General features: G+C 54.9%; 1 protein-coding gene across 8 annotated transcripts in view; it reads right to left on the bottom strand.

Annotated features, from left to right (window-relative positions):
• Positions 1-19,749, bottom strand: part of SEPTIN9 (septin 9) — a 179,179-nt gene that overhangs the window by 9,615 nt on the left and 149,815 nt on the right. For 6 of the 8 annotated variants that reach the window (XM_070389146.1, XM_070389144.1, XM_005908017.3 and 3 more), the window contains 4 exons: positions 3,151-3,342; positions 2,379-2,507; positions 1,940-2,021; positions 1,510-1,647 (listed from right to left, as the gene is read on the bottom strand). In XM_070389146.1, the coding sequence (XP_070245247.1) occupies positions 1,510-1,647; positions 1,940-2,021; positions 2,379-2,507; positions 3,151-3,342 (541 nt within the window). Of the gene's footprint in view, positions 1-1,509; positions 1,648-1,939; positions 2,022-2,378; positions 2,508-3,150; positions 3,343-15,098; positions 15,223-19,180; positions 19,322-19,749 lie in introns of those variants that run through there. The other 2 variants (XM_070389150.1, XM_070389149.1) reach the window with 2 other exon arrangements.

Raw genomic sequence — 19,749 nt, 5'->3', positions numbered from 1 at the left:
CCTGCGGCTCCTGCCGGCTTCCTTCCTGTAACCGGTGCCTGCAAGGCTGGGCCCCAACCCTGGGCTTCCTGCTTCTAGTAGAACTGAGTGCAGAACAGTCAGAGCCAGAGCCTCAGGCCGCGGTGACCAGTCAGACCCCAGGCCCCAGCAACCCACCTCTGTCCGCCCTCGCCGCCCCCTCCCCACCCGCTCCCGACGTCCACTGGGTGTGGGCTCCCCTCCTTCCCACATCCTGATCAGGACGAGCCCGAGGGTGTCCCACCCGGCGGTGGGAAGACACCTACAGGTGTCAGGTGCAGATGGAGCCACAGGGAGCCAAGGACAAGGGGTCTGTGAGGCCATCCGGGGCCCATCTGGGGCTTCCCCGGTGGCGCAGTGGATGAGAATCCGCCTGCCGATGCCTGGGACACGGGTTCAATTCCTGGTCCATGAAGATTCCACATGCCGCAGAGCAACGAAGCCCGTGTGCCACAACCACTGAGCCCGCCGGCTGCAACTACAGAAGCCCTCGTGCCCCGGGGCCTGAGTTCCACCATGAGAAGCCACCGCAACGGGAAGGTGTGCACCACAATAGAGCAGCCCCCGCCAGCCACAACTAGAGAAAGCCGGAGCAGCAACAAAGACCCAGCAGAGCCAAAAATAAATATATAAATTTAAAATATGGGTGTGTTTTAAAAAGGGGCTTCCCAGGTGGCTCAGTGGGTAAAAGAATCCACCTGCAATGCAAGAGACGCAGCTTCAATCCCTGGGTCGGGAAGATCCCCTGGAGGAGGGCATGGCAAGCCACTGCAGTATTCTTGCCTGGGAAATGCCATGGACAGAGGAGCCTAGCGGGCTACAGTCCATGGGGTCGCAAAGAGTCAGACATGACTGAAGCGACTGAGCACGCATACACACACACACACGTTTAAAGAAAAAAATAAATAACACTGGCCTTACTCACATGCACAATTAACATTCTAAAAAATCAAAGAGCCCATCTGCCCTCACGAGGGAGACCGCCCTTGCTCAAAGGAGGGCACCCACCCCATGCCAGCCTCACTGACTTGTGCGTACATCTGTAGCTGCAGATGGCACTGGCAGGAGAAAGCAGCTCTCTCCAAGGTGGCCTCGACTAACAGCCCTTATCCAGCCCTGCCCGGGGCCAAGCCCGCTGTTCTCTGTGCTCTAAACCCTCCTGGGTGTGTGGGGGGGTGGTCCCTGCCGGGGTCTGTTATCACATCGTCAGCACTCCCCTATGGACTAGCGACCCGCATGGAGGGACAGGTAAGTGCTAAAGATACACAGCTGGAGAGTCTCTGCCCACCTGCCAGGCCCGCCAGAACGCCTGCCCTGAGAAGGCACAGCCCAGGCTCCGGACCACCCCGGGCCCAGCCGGTCCTCTGCCTTCCCGGGCAAGCTGGATGCTGACAGGTGGGCGGGACACAGTGTGGGGGCCAGAGGGAGGGTGGGGGCACTCAGGCTGCGGCCCGGGCCCACCCAGCCCCAGAGCGCGCCAGGGGCACGTACGAGTGGCCGGTGGCGGGGATGAAGTACAGGCAGCAATGAACTCGGGTGTCTGGGATGCGCTTCTTCCGGTTGATGTTGACCTCCTCTTGCAGGTACTTCTCGTACTGGTCGTTGATGAACTGCATGATGGGCTGCCAGCTGCATGGAAGGACCCAGTCAGCGGGCATGGAACCCCCACCGCCCCAGCTGGGGAAGCAGCCCCCTGCCCCCTCATCCTCACCTGCAGGTCCCCAATCCCCCAACTCTCTGCCCAACACCGGGAAGCAGGGGGTGGGGGTGGGGTGGGTACCACCTGCAATCCTGAGTGCAACAGAGACCTGACCCCGCCTCCCAGGCTGACCTGTGACCCCAGGGGTGGGGGGTGGGGGGTGGGGCGAGATTCCCAGCAGCCCCGGGAGGGCTCTTCCGCCCGGGGCAGTGGTCCCCTCACCAGTTCTCATTGTTGATGTGGTCCCCGAAGCCCGGAGTGTCGATGACTGTCAGCTTCATGCGGACGCCCTTCTCCTCAATATCTGCACACAATCACAGCCCCCGCCGAGTTCAGGGGGGAGACTCGGGACCTGTGCACATAACCGCCCCCCACTGGCCAGGCTGCCCGACCCAACCTGCCCCAAAGAGGCCCTCCTGCAGCGCCCCCAGGGTGATGCCAGGGAGATGCCAGTGTAAAGCAGTGAAGCTCCCTGCCCATGCTTTTTGGTGGAAAACTCAGCTGTCTCCAGGGGGCACTGACCAGGGCCTGCAGGGATCCTGGAGAGCATCCCTGACCCCTCGCCCTCCTCCCACCCCACTCCGAGTCTCAACATGCCCAGAGGTGCTGCCCCGAGGGACCTGACTCGGTACCCTGCCCCCAGACCCCGCCTGGCTCTCACCGTGTGTGATGGACTTGATCTCTATGGTCTTAGGGATGCGCTCCTCCGAGGTGGGCTGCACTGACTTCCGGCTGATCTTGGATTTGAAGAGGGTGTTGATCAAGGTGGACTTTCCCAAGCCGCTCTGCCCTGGGGAGAGAATGGGGCTGGTCGGCAGGGTGCTCCAGAGACAGCGGCTCAAGCGCCTGGGCGGTGGCGAGGCCTGGGCATCATCCCCCAGCTCTCCTTGGTGGGACTCTGGGTCAGGGGGCAGTCAGGAGGCAGGAAGGGCTGGGTGCCTGGGCACTGGCCAAGCTCTCGCTATACTTTGTGGCAGAGCAGAACACGGACCCCTTGCCTTTTGACCACAGGGAGCCCCATGCAAGGTCCTGGGGCTCCCAGGAGGAGCTGAGATACAGACAGCGTTGGGGAGGGAAAGTGGGGGCTGGCCGCTCCAGTGCGATGCACCCTTAGCAGTGGGACATACCAGGATCCACGTGAGGTTTGATGGAAAAGCCCTACAGAGCCCCCCACCTTGGGACCCCAGTGGGGAGGGTCTGTATCCCTCACTGCTAGACCACCCACACTGCAGGGTTCCGGCCCAAAGCCCTGGGGGCCGGGCTCCCCACCGCTGAGGATCACCTCAGTAGAAGAATCCGCATGCTCGTGTCCTGCGGGCCAGGCCTGTCACCCCGTTTTACAAGAGCCTGTGTGGCCGGCCGGGGAGGGGTAGGGGGGCTTCCTTGCGTGGCTCTGGGCGGCTCTCCGGCCTGATGAGAGCGGGGGAACTCACCCACCACCATGATGTTGAACTCGAAGCCCTGCTTCATGGCCTTCCTGCGCATCTGCTCCAGGATGGAGTCGATCCCCACGTAGCCGAAGTCCACGGGGGCCTTCTCGTTCCGTGGTGCGGGCGGCTGCTTGAGCGCGGCATCTCTGGGGGTGTCGGCCATGTCGCCAGCGCTGCTGGGAGCTGCCTCGGTGGCTGCAGGAAGAGGAGCGGGTGCATTAGGGGGTGACGGTAGGGGAGTGGGGACACGCAAGTGGGGGAAAATGAGGCTCAGCTGCCCAAGAGACCCAGAGGAACGCCCCAGAGCCAGACCCCTCGGCTTGGGCTGTCCTGCCGCCGTCTGCCTGGCCCACAAAGCCTCACCCCACAACTCAAGTCCTGAGCCAGGACAAAGGAGAGGATGACCCTCTGAAGGGAGGATGGAGGGAACCAGCCGTGGCCAGTCCCAAGCACCTGCTGGTGGCCCCAGGCCAGCGGGAGTGTGGAAGGAGGGCCGGGACGCAGAGCTAGCTCCTCCGGGCACAGTGGCTCCGCTGGCCCCTGGGCGATGGCAGGAAGGGGAGGGCCCATGGGCAGCACCTGCGGGTACTGCCCCTGCCTCCCACCCTGGACTGGATTCAAGTGTCTTCTCTCGGGCCACCCAGCACCTGCGGGGCCCCACGCCCACAGCCTGGGAGATGGTTTTGTTTTCAGGTCTGCGGACGGGCAGATGGGACTGAGCTGCTCAAAATAACTCAGGCTGCTTCGGTCTACAGGTCAGAGCCTTCCTCCTCTCCTCCTGGGCTGCCCTCAGAGTCCGCGTGACCCAGCTGGAGGCCTGGAGGGGTGGGGGAGATGCCCAGAAAGTTTCCAGTGGGGACCCGAGGGACACCCGGCCTGCGGGGCTGGTCAGGGCGCTCAGGACCGTGTGGGTTCCCCACCAGGGTCGGCTGCATCCCAGTGAGTCCCCCCTACCACGACAAGCACATCCAGACCACACCCATCCCCGACGGCCCTCCCCACTCCCTCCCCTGCCCCCATGGGTCCAAGCTCTTCCCACCCCCTCTGCCCGCTAAGGATTTTCAGCTTCATCCTGCCTCCCAGAAAGGATCACAGTCTCTTCTCCCAGGGCACCCTGAGCTCATGGGAAGCGACCACCCAGGGAGTCCAAACACTCCCCCTCTGCCTGGGAGCCCCTCTCACAGCCCTCAGGGAGGGCGTGCTGGTGGTTTCCAGCGCAACAGCACCCCTCCCCCCAGATGCCCACCTCTCCAGGGGGCATATCCCACTGCCAAGGTGGGCAAGCAGCCTTCCCAAACACGGCCTGCCACCCATCCCCTCCTGCCCCTGCCAGGAAGGTCACTGCCGAGCTTTCAGATTAAATGCATTTTGGTTTCCTGGGGAAATAACCGGACTCCACCCCACCCACCAGGTCGCACCTCTGCAGCCACGTCCGTCTTCAGGAGCCTCCAAGGGAGCTGAGATGGGGGCCAACACCCTCTCCTCCCCGCATGCCCAGGCCAGTAAGAGGAAAGACGACTGGCCCCATTAGCTTACAAATCCCAGAGACCGGGGTGTTGCTGGTTTATCCCCACGTCAGTCACTAACATCCCGCTATCCTTTGCCCGGAACAGGCAGAGACATTCCTGCTTCCGAGAACAGGGGCGCTAAGCATGGAACGTAACACACATAACAAGGCCAGGGGCCGCCCGGGGTCCACAGATCTCTCCTAACAACAGGCCGATGATAAGAGGTTTTGGTTCCACGTCCCACCTCACCCCATCCCCGGGCCGGGGAAAGGCAAAGGGTCCAGGAGGCAGGGATCCCCGCTATTCGACCGCCATTGCGGGGGCCTCCTCCCTGCATGGCCCGGAAGGAATTGCCTCTGCTCAGAAACACTCTGCCCCGGGCTCCGGCATCGTTAAATAAACAAAGACCAGAGCCGCATCTGGCCCGAACGTGTGGCTCTGGGGCTGCTTCCTGGAGACAGACATGGGGCCCTGTCTTTCGGGACAGCAGTTCAGCCCTGCCCCACGTGACCGAAAATTGCTTCCATCTGTCTGCGGGTCTGGGAGCCATTCTGCCCTGGACCGGGCCAGCCCCCCGCCCCACCCCCACATCTCCCTCCATCCCTCACCCCATCCTGAGCAGCACAGGGTGGGGGTGGGGTTAGGGGGTGGGGAGTGCCCCCTGAACCGCCCCCTACTCCTCTCCAAGGGCTCCAGGAGCAGCAGAGAGAGGCTCCAGCCGGCCCCTCCACAGGCACCAACATCTGCAGAAACCAAAGCGAAACCCCCTGCCCACCAGGACCCTGTTAGAGAAATAATCAGAGAAACGTGACAAGCGCCATCCTTCCCGCTGAGAGAAGGGCCTGGCCTTCTGCACAGGTGAGGGTCCATCTCCCCGAGGCCCCTCCTCTGGGAGGCTCCATGGTGGGCAATCCCCACTCTGTCTGCCTGGATGGCCAGCAGACACGGGACCCTCCAGCTACGCCCACCCTGATAGGAGGCTTTGGGGTCTGCCTTCAGGACCCCATGGGGGAGTGTAGAGGCGTCCAGCAGCCAGCCGGCCCAGAGATGCTCTCTGTGAAACTCGGGGTTTCTGTGACTCTTGCAGCCTCGAGGACTCTAGTCAGCTAGATGGGACAGTGGAGACAGGCGACTCCAGCACCGTCCAGTGAGGCAGCCATGTGTGCCACTTCCTAGAAATTGTGGTGGAATTTACAGAACACAAAATGTACCATCTTAACCAATTTTAAGCATGCAGCTTGGGAGTGTTAAGTCCATTCACGTTCTGTACCCAAGCTCCTAACTCATCCTGCAAAACTGAAACCATGCCCATTAAGCATGAACCCCCACTCCATTCTGTTTTCTGTCCCCATGAATTTAGCTACTGTGCACCCCAGGTCAACAGAGTCACGCAGTATTCATCCTTTCGTGACAGGCTTGTTTCACCAAGGAGAATGCCCTCAAGGTCAGTCCACACTCTAGCAGGCGTCAGGATGTCCCTCCTTTTGAAGGCTGAGTGATACTCCAGTGTGTGGCTGGAGCATGTTTTTAATTCATTCATCAATGGACACTTGGATTACTTCTGTATTTTAGCTAGTGAACAGAGCTGCTGGGATCACGGGTACACAACTCTCTCAAGACCCTGCTTTCAAAGCTTTCCGAAACATTTTTGACCCGGTGGGAATGCTGAGTCAAATGGTAGTCATATTTTTAATTTTCTTCAGAACCACCAACTGTTTTCACAAACATGACATTTGAGCACTTAAAATGCAGCTAGTCTAACGGAGGAACTCAGTTTTTTATTTAATTTTAATTCATTTCAATTTAAAGAATGATACACGCCATGGGGACTTCCCTGGCAGCCCAGTAGTTAAGATTCTGCCCTTCAAATGCAGGGAGTGAGGGTCTGATCCCTGGTCAGGGAACTAAGATCCCATATCCCACAAAGCATGGACAAGAAATCTTTAAAAAATTTTTAATTAAAAAAAAAAAAAAAAAAGAATGACACATGGCAAGTGGCAACTATCCTGGACAGCACAGAACTCTTGTCTAACCTTCTCATTTTACAAATGGGGTGTGATTTTTTTTTTTTTTCCTGAAATGCACTGGAAGCGGTCTAGCCAACCGGAGACCGTCAATGAATCTAGTCCTGTGACTTCACATTCACTCTCGTGATAGCGGATTAACATACGTGTCCCCCCAGCAGGCCATGAGCTCCAGTGAGGATGGCAGTGACGTGTGTGGATCCCCAGTGAGCCTCCAGGGCCCTACAGGGAGGGGACACTCAACCAAACTGAGTGAATGGGGTCTTGGGGGAGACCCTCGAGGCGGGGGACAGGGAGGAGGGGCTCTGCTGCCCGAGCTGCCCACAGACCCTCCACGACAACGGTCAGACCCACCTCCACACCTGCCTTCTCCTGACCCATCCCCACCCCCAAGACCTGTGTCCAGACCACCTCCTCCAGTGACTTCTGCCTACGGCTCACTCTCTTCCCTGTTAGCTCGGTTGTTGTTTCATACCCAGACTTTATCAAATGCTATTAATAGGAAAAAGGAAGCTCTTAACAGAAAAACAAGAAGTTTCACATTTACATCCAAGGTGACTTTCACTGCAGCCTCTGCATGCAAACAGAGAAAGAGGGAGCTGCCCTCTTTAAAAGCGGGAGACGCATGTTCAGGGAAGTCAAGTGACTTACCAAGGTCACACCGCACCACCAGCTGCTGCTCTCCACTGCTCCTACTTGGGAATCCCTGGAAAAGGGGATGGAGGGGGCGGCACAGACTGCCATAGCCTCTCCTTCCCGGAGTCACGCTCTGAGGGGTGCCAGGTTTGCTGGGGTGTGTGTGGCGGGGGGTGACCCCTGGGACAGCCTTGCTTTTGCTCCACTGGGTCAGCCACTCTCTCAGGCCCAGGGCGACATCCCTTCCCACCATAGTGCCACCTTCCTCTGGGAAAAGACAGCCCAAGTGACCAACTGGGTGGGGGTGACCTTACACGCTGGTTTACACCCTCCCTCCAGCCTGATCACTTTCTTTACTGCAGTAAAACAGACGCAAGTTACAACCTCAATCCCTTTAACCATGTTAAATGTTCATGTTAGCATCCTTAATTACATTTACGATGGCATGCAACCATCACCACTACCTACCTCCAAACGCTTTTATCATCCTGGTCGGAAGCTCTGAGCCCATTAAACACTAACTCCCCGTCCCCCAACCCTGTAGGCTCTGTTCTGTCTCTGTGAATCTGGCTCCACTAGGAACCTCATATAAGTGGGAACATTCATAAGTATTTGTCCTTTTGTGTCGGGCTTCTTTCACAAGCATCATGTCCTTGAGGCTCCCCCCTGCTCCAGCATGTGTCACATTCCATTCCTTTTCATGTCTGAATAATACTTCATTGTTCATCCATTCATCCATCAGTGGACACGTACGAGGTTTCCACCTTTGATTATGACAAATAATGCTGCTATGAACACGGGTGGACACGTGTCTGTTACAGTCCTTGCTTTCAAGTTTTCTAGTATCCAGCCTAATTATCAATATTAATAGAACCCAGTTGGTGCTCAGAAAGGCCACGGTTTGGACAAGTAGGTAACATGGTCACCTTGTCAAAGCGAGGGGCAGTGCCCCCTGCAGACTTTGCGGCTGGGAACCAGGGCCTCGGATTCTCACTCTGGCTCCACGTGGCCCTCTGCGAGTCTCTCCACCCTGCTCTTCACTCCCTGATCTGACTTTGCAAGATCTTCAAACCCAAGGTTGTAGCTCAATCAGCGGCACCCCCACCTCCTAGGCCAGGGGGTGGCACAAAGCAGTGATTCAAGAAACATCTGAAAGGCCGTCCACCCATGGATGAAAAGCCAAAGACAATGCGGTAAACTCTACATAACAGATGATGAGCCATTAAAAGGTCGTCCACCCATGGACGAGAGGACAGACAAGTGCAGGAAATCCACACGATGGACGATGAGCCATTCAAAGCACTTATGTCCTAGATGAATGGATATGAAGATGTGGTGTATGCAGATGGTGGAATATTACCCAGTCATAAAAAACGAATGGAATAACAGCATGTGCACCTCCACGGATGGACCTAGAGATTATCAAACGCAGTAGTCAGTCAGCCGAGAGAGACAAATATCGCAGGATATCACTTATATGTGGAATCTAAAAAATAATACATTGACCTTATTTACAAAACAGAAACAGATTCTCAGACAAAGAAAAAAATACCAAAGGGAGAAGAGGGGGAAGCAAACTAGGACTTTGGGATTGGCAGATAAAAATTACTTTAAATAAAACAGATAACAAGGTCTTACTGTATAGCACAAGAAAATATATCCAATATATTGGAATAAACTAAAATGGAAAACAATCTGAAAATTAACGTATAAATGTAAAGAATACGTGTGTGTGTATATATATATATATACGTGGAACTGAATCACTTTGTTGTACATCAGAAACTAACCTGACATTGTAAATCAATCGTGTGTATGCACGCTAAGTTGCTTTCAGTCATGTCTGACTCTTTGCAAACCTACGGACTAAAGCCCACAAGGTTACCCTGTCCATGGGCTTCTCCAGGCAAGAGTACTGGAGTGGGTTGCCATGCCCTTCTCCAGGGGAATCTTCCTGACCTGGGAATAGAACCTGGGTGTCCTGCATTGCTGGTGACTTCTTTATCCCAGAGCCACTGGGGAGGACCCATAAATCAACAGTACTCAAAAAAAAAAAAAAAATTAGCATTGACATACATACTACTGTGAGGAAAAGAGCTAGTGGGAAGCTGCTATAAAGCACAGGGAGCTCAGCTCAGAGCTCTGTGATGACCTAGAGGGGTGGGATGGGGGTAGGGGAGGGAGGCTCAAGAGGGAGGGGATATATGTATCCATATGGCTGATTCACCTTGTTGTACAGCAGAAACCAACACAACATTGTTAATCAACCATACTCCAATTTTAAAAATTTTTAAAAAGTACTGATGTCCCGACACGCTGTGTAACAGATGAACCTTGAAAACAGCATGCTCAGTGAAGAAGCCAGATGTAAAAGGCCACACGTGGTACGAATCCATTGAAATGAAATGTCCAGAAGAGGCAAATCCATTAGGACAGAGAGCAGACGGGGCAGCCGGGGCTGGGCCATCACACCTATGGGATTCCTTTTGGGGGACAAATAAGACCCTGATGCTGGGAAAGACTGACGGCAAAAGGAGAAGGGGGTGGCAGAGGATGAAATGGTTAGACAGCATCACCGACTCAATGGGCATGACTGTGAGCAAACTCTGGGAGAGAGGGGAGGACAGAGGAGCCTGGCATGCTGCAGTCCGTGGGGTCAGAGAGGACACGACTTAGCGACTGAACAACAACATTTTCTGAAACTAGATACAACATTGAGAATACGCCCCACTGATGCACACGCTAAATGAGTGAATTGTACAGGGTGGGGACTCTGTCTCAATGAGCTGCTGTACAAAGAGAGGAAAGTCGCTGCTGGTAGAGATGGACTGAAAAGAACCCACTGTGCCCAGGAGTGCCCACCAGCCAGCTGTACAGCTTGTGGACAGCTGAGGCCAGGATGCCCCTACTCAGGCCTAAGGTTCCTGTGCCCACCCCACCCCCCAGGCTGTCCAGCTGCACAAGCAGCCCCGTCATCTCCCAGCGAGGACGTTCAGACCAGCAGGAGGAAACCTGGCAGTGTCTCTCTGCAGGCCTCCAATTTGAGCCCAGGCCTGCAACCCTGGTGGGCGAGCCCCTGCCCCCTCCTTCACCACAGGGGCCTGTAGGTCCGCCTTTTCTCATGAACTGATGGGGAGGGGGTTGCTCTTAAACTGGGGAGGAAGGGGTTCCATCCTCTTCCATCCACATGCCTTCACAGGGGGCTCTAGGTCGCAGCCCTGAGCCAGCGCCAACTTCAGGCTTCTGCTCCAAGGGACAAATTCTTCCCCCTTACCCTGGGGTCTGTGTATCTCGGTCTGTGGCTGGCTGGGACTGGGACAGTGGGACGCACATCTGGCTGGGATGCAGCCACCAGAGAGGAGCCCGCAGAGGGTTTATACTTCATTGCAGCCCTGGGCGATCATGGGCGGGGCCCAGCAGGCTTGTAACACCCAAGGGTCACTCTTCGCCACCGCCCCTACCTGTCTGTCCTGCTGTCCTTCCTGCAGCTCAGAAACATCCCTGAAGATTCCACTCTCTCCGAGCATCAACCTCTGCTGCGTGACATTGCTCCCAGCCAGAGGGGCACCTGTGTCACAGCCAGGGACAGAACCCAGGACCAAGCTCTCGGGGTAAAGCCGACTCAATGCCCCTTATCTTCCCCGATCCTCCCCAGGGACATTGGCACCATCATCCCCACCGGCCTTGCTCAATCACCGCCCACAGTGGCTGAGCAGAAAGCAAGGCTGACCCATCTATGGAAACCCACGAGACCACCCAACAGGAGCCAGCGTCACCAGGCAGATCCAGGCAGACCCACGCAGAAGCTTGATGTTGGGGTCATAGGGACCTGTCCACCACACATTCTTCCTGCAGTAAATGCCCCCCACCACCCGCCCTTGATGAAGCCTTCCTTCCCCTCTCCCAGCCTCGTCCAGGTGCTTCTCACAGTCATAGCCTCCTGCCTTCACTATGCACACGTGTACCTTGGAGATGTAACTGTCCTAGAAAAGATGCCAAAGAAATGGAAGATGCCAAAGAGCTGGAAGAATCACACTCTCTGACTTTAGACAGTATTATTGATACAAAGCCACAGTCATCAGAACAGTATGGTACTGGCATAAAAACAGACACGCAGATGAACGGAACAGATCATAAAGCCCAGATATAAATCCACACACTTATGGTCAATTAATCTACAACAAAGAAGGCAAGAATATACAACAGGGTAAAGACAGTCTGTTCAATAAGTGGTGCTGGGAACACTGGACAGCTACATATAGAATAATGAAATTAGAACATTTTCTTATGCCATATACAAAAACAACTCAAAATAGATTAAAGACCTAAAAGACCAGGAACCATAAAACTCCTAGAGGAAAACATGGGCAGAACACTCTTGGATATAAATCATAGCAATATTTTTTGGATTTGGCTCCTAAAGGAAATAAAGCAAAGGCAAACAAATGAGACCTAATTAAACTTTAAAACTGTTTCACAGTAAAGGAAATGATCAATAAAATGAAAAGATAATGCACTGTGTGGGAGAAAATATTTGCAAATGATATGACATACAAGGACAGGGAGACCTAGCGTGCCGCAGTCCATGGGGTTGCAAAGAATCAGGCATGACTGAACGACCGAACAACAAGTGATGTATAAGGGATTAATATCCAACATATATAAACAGCTCATACCGTTCAACAATCTGATTACAAAATGGGCAGAAGAACTGAACAGAAATGTTTCCAAAGAGGAGATGCAGATGGCCAACAGGCAGAGGAATAGATGCTCAACATCACTAATTATCGGGGAAATGCAAGTCAAAATCACAAGGCTATAGCACCTCACACGTGTCAGAATGGCTATCCGCAAAAGGAATACCACAAATGCTGGCAAGGGTGTGCAGAAAAGGGAATCCTTACACACTGTTCATGGGAATGTAAATTGGTGTAGCCAGTGTAGAAAACGGTATGGAGGTTTCTTGAAAAATTAAAAATAGAACTATCCTATGACCCAGCAACTCTACTTCTGGTATATATCTGAAAAAGCCAAAAACACTAACTTGAAAAGATGCATATACCCTAATGTCCACAGCAGCATTATTTGCAATTGTTGAGTTGTGGAAGCAACCTAAGTATCCATCAACAGATGAATGAATAAAGAAGATGTGGTACTCATACACACACACAAGAATATTACTCAACCATAAAAAAAAAAAGAAATTTTGCCATTGGCAGCAACACAGGTGGGCTTGGAGGGCATCACGCTAAGTGAAATAAGTCACATAAAGAAAGACGCACACTGTATGAGATCACTAACATGCGGAACCTAAAAAATACAGCAAACTAGTGAATACAACAAAAAAGAAGCAGAGTCGCAGATACAGGGAACAAACCAGCAGTTACCAGTGGGTAGAGGGAAGCGTGCAGGGGCAGTAAAGGGGTGGGGGATTAACAGGTACAAACTGTTATGTATAAAATAAGCCAGAAGAATATACGGCACAATATAGGTAATATAGCCAATATTTTCTAATAACTATAAATGGAGTATAATCTTTAAAAAGTGTGAATCATATATTATACACTTACAACACATAATACTGTCATCACCTATACTTCAGTGATAAAACATGGTTATAAACAATTAACAGTAGAAAAAGATCCTGGGGTCCCAGTGGACCAAGACCGTAACAATGATACATTCAACGAACATTTACTGAGCACGTATTACATAGTAACAAAAAGAAGACACTGTATAGGCTTGAGGTCAGTCTGAATGAAAACTATGGTGCCACACAGGAAGAAGTTTATTTATTCAAATGTTCATCAACCAAAACTTCCAGGCAGATTCATGGTAATCCCTTACAAGTAAGGAACCCAATCTGGCACAGGATTCTTGTGTTGCGCATCACAAACCTCTTTTAGGAGCTGTTAAAAGATAAGGAGTCTCTCCCTAAAATAAGCACACATGAAGACAGGCAATAAATTGTGAATAAATTTGGACAATCTGTGGGGTTCATCAAAGAACCCCGTAGCTTTCTTCATGAAACTAACTTGGTCTAACGAGAACTTGGAATTTAATCATTTTATTTCTGAATTGAACTTCTCAACATACAAAGATATTGTGGGTTCCATGGTCAGAAAAGGGTGAGGAAGAGTTTTTAAAAAAATGATCAGGGAATCCTATGGTGGTCCAGTGGTTAGGACTCAAGAGCTTCCACTGCAGGGACCCTGGGTTTGATCCCTGGTTGGGGAACTAGATCCCCTACGAGGCACAGCCAAAAAATGAGAAGAAAAAAAAAAGATGAAAAATAACAATAAAAAAAAATCAGGGTAGGGGGACTTCCCTGGTGGTACAGTGGATAAGAATTCACCTGCCAATGCAGGGGACACAAGTTCAATCCCTGGTCCGGGAAGATCTCACATGCTGCAGAGCAACTAAGCCTGCACGCCTGCAGCTACTGAGCCTGTGCTCCGCAACAAGAGGAACTGCTGCAACGAGAAGCCCTTGCACCCACCGCAACTGGAGAACAGCCCCCGCTTGCCACAACTAAAGAAAGCCTGAGTTCAGCAGCCAAAACTGCGACCCCACGGGCTGCAGCCCGCCAGGCTCCTCTGTCCATGGGGATTCTCCAGGCAAGAACACCGGAGTGGGTAGCCTATCCCTTCTCCAGGGGATCTTCCCCAACCCAGGGGTCGAACTGGGGTCTTCTGCATTGCAGGCGGATTCTTTACCAGCTGAGCTACCAGGGAAGCCCAAAAGAAATAAATAAATTAAAAAAAAAAAATTTTTTTTTTTGATGATCAAAGGCAGGAAAAGAGGAAAAGGGCAGAGGCTATGAAGCTGGTCTCCATCCCTGAGCCCAAGGAGAAAGCTGTGAGGGATGGGCAGGGAGATAAGGGCTGTCATTCCCTGCGGGGCTTTGAAACAGAATCTTTTCCCATTTACCAGATTCCGTTTTTCCTCGTGTCCCCGTGAACCTACCCCAGCCACTACAAACTCCCCATAAATGTCACAGGGGAACTTCCTGTTCCCTTCTAAAGATGGAAACACTGAATACAAATGACTGAATTTTGCAAATTTGTGCAGGCGGGGAATCAAGGCATGCATTTTTAAAGCGTACACGGCTCATCTAATTCAATAAGTAGTTCCAAATCGAATTACACTTCACACTTTGTACAGGGCAGAAAGTGTCTCCCCAAAGCCTGATGAGGAACCAGGAGGCCAGAAATCTGAGAGCCTGCCCTCTGGCCTGAAAGCCGGCTTAGAGATCCAGCACAAAGGCGAAGGCCTCTCTGAAGAAAGACGGGAGTTTGCAAACGCCAGGAGTTGCATCTCTCTCCCCATTGGATCTTTCCCAAGAGGAGACTCAAAACAAGGTCGCAGCTTTAGGGTTTCTGTGCAGGGACAGATTGGGTGGAAAGACTTCCCACGACCCCGCGCCCTTTGCAAGACCTGGGAGGGGACAGGGTAGGAACAGCCCCTGCTCCCACCCGACTCTATTCATTCAGGGGCCCAGGGCGCCCCAAAGTCCGGCGGGGGGTGATTCCCCGCTTCTACTGCCCGCCCTTGTCTCTTGCCAAACCCTTTAAAGCAAACTTCTTCCCTTTTGTCCAGGAAAGAATCTCAAGAACCTCTTCGCTTCTGCCAACACGGTTTCAATTGGCGTCGGTCGGTGGAGCCAGATTTGGACGGCATCCAACGCTCAGCCCGCACCCCCCACCCCCTTCTGGAAGAGGCCCCCTCTGTTCTTTCATTTCCAGCCTGCCTCCCGCCCCGCTCCTCCAGCAGAGTTCCTCACCCGGGTTCAGCAGCCTATTGAGACATCAATCTTTGGTCAGAGCAGGCTCCAACCTGCACCACGTCCTAGGCGCTCTCCTAAAACGCGGTCTGCAGAACTGAGTGCCGCCGAATCCGCGAGGCGGAGGAGGCCAGGGATGAGGCCTCCGACTTCCTGTGTCAAGGGATTTATCTTTCATTCTGTGTTCCGCCGCCCACACTCGCCTCGAAGACTCAGGGAATGTGCCCCCGAGCCGCCTCCCACCCCAGGGAACCTTCCAGCAGGATAGACCCTGCCCCAAGGCAAACCCGAATCCAGCCCGCCCACCACGTCCAAGCGGTCAGCCACAGAGAGATTCCGTTAGTTCTTGGCAAGTGCTCGCAAAGTTAAAGAGAGAAAGAGAAGACCTTCCCCCACAGATGGGTGGAAAGTGGCCATTTGTCACGGGGTGGAGTCCCCCGGGCCCCCTCTCCTATCAGCAGGACTGTCAGCAGACGCACACCAGAGCTCCGTGCTGGGGAGGCTGGGGGCGCCCACTCCAGCAACTGATGAGATCATGTAAAATAACAAAAACTAGACAGGGTCCTCTGGGGTGCAAGAGAGCGGCCCCCTGCCAGGAGCTAAGTAGGAAAAGAGCTCCCCCGCCCCAGAGATACCAAGCAATTCTCCAGTCAGATCATCTGCTCAGGCTCCAAGGTGCTGCCTAATGAGGTCTCCTCCCCCACCCGCCAAAGGACCCCCTACCCACCCTGATCCCTTCAGAGAGGCGGGAGCTGAAGGCACGGCCAGGGAGGGGGCCAAGCAGGGAGGGGCAAGTTCCTAGGCCAGGAGCGGAAGCCTGACCAATGACCCCGTAAGGAAGGAGGCCCCCTCATACCACTAGTTGGAGGGGCCGGGAAGGTTGTGGGGAAGGCGGGAGGGTCAGCAGCTCTGGACCGCCTTGAACCATGTCACCGTCCGCCGGCAGCTCCAGCTCCGGGCTGATGTGAGTCGAGGCAGCTGGCATCACATCCCCCCCTCCCCACCTCCAGCTTCTTCCTGCTCGGGAGGTCAGGGGGTCAGGAAGCAGTGTGCGCAGAGCCTGGGAACCCACGCGGCCCCTCACACGGCTCGCTCCATGTCCACTCAGCAGAGAGCCCGCCTAGACTGTGCCCACCTGCCCACGGGGTTGCCCGGAGCCCTGCCTGCTGGAAAGGCACTCCTGCTCCCCACCCCACGCAGTGCTTAGCCTCTGCTCTCCCAAGGGAGCCCCTGGGCAGAGGGGATAAGCCGGGGCATGTCTGTGACATCTTGGGCCACGCCATGAGCCACAAGGTCAAATGCTCCCTGAAGTGAGATGGGGATGGTGAGCTCAGGTATGTACACGCACTGGTCAACCACAGGCTCACCCCAGAAAAAAGCAGTGTGTGGACAGCATGCCTCACCCCCTCGGAACACATGTGCAACACCCATGGAACACTGCCCACAGGAGATGCTGGCCACGGGCAGGGTGCACAGACACCCCTGAGCCCCGTGTGGGTCGGACACTAGGCAGAGTCCCACTTCCTGCGCCTCCTGCACGCTGGCGCTGTGCATGATACGAAGCTTGGGTGCACCACTGGATCGGGAGCTCTGACCAGATGGAGCCCTTTGCAGGGGTCACCCCCCACCCCAACTTCTCCTCTGCTGCTCCTCCTCTGTCTCTGGGGTCTCCACTGCCTCGCTGGCTCCTCCTCTGCCTGTAGAACCAGTCTGGTCCCAACTGGACACTCTTCCCAGTGATCCTGCCCATCCTCTGAGCATCAGATGCCAACCTCTGTTCAGAATCATACACCAGTGCCAATCATGACTCAGCAGAGATGGCCCACTGTGCCAGGCCCCCTGCCCAGAGCCGGGTATCCTCGGCCCCTGCCCTAGTGAAGCCTGGATGCCTCCCACTAAACATGCCGCCAACTGAGCTCTGGACCCATCCGTGCCACCCGCCCCCATGAGCAACGGCATCTCCACCCATCCAGTTACTACAGCTGGAAACCCAGGGGCCAGCCTTGGTCCCTCCTTCCATTGGCCCACGTCCAGTCATCCACCCCAAATCCTATCAATCTGAATCCAACACATCTGAAGGCAGTCGCCTGGCCTCCCACCTCCATGGCTCCCACAAGCCAAGCCATCCCCATTAAGTCCCCCACCCACCACCCCACCGCAGGGTCCATCCTTCTCAAGGCACCAGGAAGGCCTGTTTAAAACAAATTAATCGCATTGCTCCCCTGGCTTGAAAGCCTGACTGGGTCCCCCTGCACCTGGTATAACACAAGATCCCTGAGGCCCCAGAATCCTGCAGCTGGGACCCTGTTCCATCCCAGACTCCCTGTGTGACCCTGAGCAAGTAACTTAACCTCTCAATACCTCAGGTTTCTGATGGGTAATATGAGATAATACCTGCCTTGTAAGAGTTCTGTGAGGACCAAACGACATATTTACAAAGCACAGACTAGAGCCTGGCACGGCCGAGGCACAGAGCATGTGTCAGTAAAATAGAAGCCCGTGCCCGGCTCTCCCGTTTTGACATGTGCACCATCTCCCTGGCTCCTTTCCTCTCCTCAAACAAGGCTCCCCAGGGAGGTCCTCCCTTGGCTCTGCTCCGGGGGACTCCCGGTGTCCCATGGTTCTCCTCCTGAGTGCCCCTGCTCACAGCCTGCAATTGCAAGGTCTGCCTCCTCTGCTCACACATCCCACAGCCTGGTACGTAAGATGTCGAATGAGTGAATAAAAGGACAGTTCGCTGCTTCCCGCCCTCCTCTCTTCCCAGAGCATTGCGGGGCCGCTGCTCCCAGGTCGGTGCAGGCAGCCCCTCCGCGAGGCTCCCGCGGTGCTGGCCTGCATCCTTTCCCACGGGCTTCCCGGGCTTCCCTCCGCTCAGCCTTCCGCGTGTGCCAGCATGTGAATGAGACGTGAACGATTTCTGGTTTCCATCCCCCTTCTGGAACCACAAAGCATCTTGCGAAAGGATGGATGCACTTCCTGGGACAGCTCCTGCCCATTCAGGAAATTCTGTTCAGGAAACCGTCAGTGAGGGCATGGGGATGCCCACAGGGGAGAGGAGACTGGGCGGCCCCTAATCCCTACCCCCTTCCTCGTGCGTGTGCCCTAAGCTGCTTCAGTCGTGTTCAACTCTTTGCCACCCTACGGACTGGGGCCTGCCAGGCTCCTCTGTCCATGGGATTCTCCAGGCAAGAACACTGGAGTGGGTTGCCATGCCCTCCTCCAGGGGATCTTCCTGACCCAGGGATCGAACCCGTGTCTCTTAGGTCTCCTGCCTTAGCAGGTGGGCTCTTTACCACTAGTACCACCCAGGAAGCCCACACGCCTCCCCACCTACCCCTAACTGGGGCCTCAGGGCACGTGAGGTCTCCTCTCCCTGAAGCTTGGGCAGAGCAGGCAGGGGTGCTGGAGGGGGTGGGCATGGGGAGCGGGGCCCTCAGGTCTGAACACCTGGGCCCACCCGGGGCTCTGTCTGAACCCTGAAACCTCACCCACACCGCTCTCCACACTGCAGCTGACCTGGCCAGTGCCACGGAGAGGAGTGGGTCCCCTACGTGCAGTGGCCGGGCCACCAGGCACTAGGCATCCATTAATTTGCTGTCCAGCAGTTAAAGGTGACATAGCAGCAGCCTAAACTTAAGAGTGATTGGGTCAGCTGGCAAAGTATTAATCGCGACACCAGCAGGGCCTCTGCACAAGGCCCCTAGAGCACTCAGTCCTGGCCCCCAGGAGCTTGCCAAGAATACAAGAAGCCGGGCCGGGCCATCAGAGGAGGGCTGACAGCCATCCGGGCTGGCCTGCGCACAGCACTTTACAGTTTACAGAGCGCTCAGACTTGCTTTATCGTATCTGATCCTCGCCTTCACATCCTTCCTTAGACTCTACATTTCCTGCCGTAATTAGCTGACACTTTTGAAATCAGACCAAAATAACAACAGCTATAGTAACAACACATTCTCCTACAAGTTGAGACGAAAGATAAAGGAAGGGGCTCGCGGGTCCCCAGGGCCTCCCCCACTTCCTGGGACCCAGCAGACCCCCCAACCCATCATCCCCTACACCCTCTGCACGCGGTGGAGACCTACTGTGGACCGAGACTGTCCGGCGTCCTCCAACCGATCAATTTGTGCCTCTGAAGGAGCTTCGCCTCAGTCAGCACAGGACCTGGAGGCGCCTCCAGCCCCCGAGGGTGGGAGCCTGTCCCCTCCCAGGTCTCCCCAACCCGCGCTGTGGGAAGGAGCCACATTCATATGGTAATTTCTGCCTGTGAACTGCCGAGGAGCAGAGGCCCCCTCCAGCTGCCCGGAGGGCGGGGAGGGCCGGGAGGAGGGAGGAAGCTGGACCGCCCCGCCGCCTTCCCGGGACCGCGCGCCAGTGGGCCCTCCCCAGCGCGCTCCCGGGCGCCACGCTCAGAGTGGACCCAGCAGGCGCCCAGACGTGCGCACGGGTGAGCCTTTGCTGGATGCACTTGTGTGGTGGCTTAAAAAGACAAGCAACACGCATTCATTCCGCAGCTTAACTTTCTGCCTGTGATGCACACAGCCGTCCAGAAAGGGTGTACCTTGTTGCTCCTGCAGATTCTGGGGGGGACAGCAGTCACCCTCACACCCTCCCTGGACCCCAGAGGCCGACCTCCCCTAAGTCCTGCATTTCA

Source organism: Bos mutus, chromosome 19, assembly GCF_027580195.1.
Source record: "Bos mutus isolate GX-2022 chromosome 19, NWIPB_WYAK_1.1, whole genome shotgun sequence".
Classification (NCBI taxonomy): domain Eukaryota; kingdom Metazoa; phylum Chordata; class Mammalia; order Artiodactyla; family Bovidae; genus Bos; species Bos mutus.
Note: the sequence above shows the minus strand (reverse complement) of the source record. Positions and strands in the feature narration are given on the sequence as shown.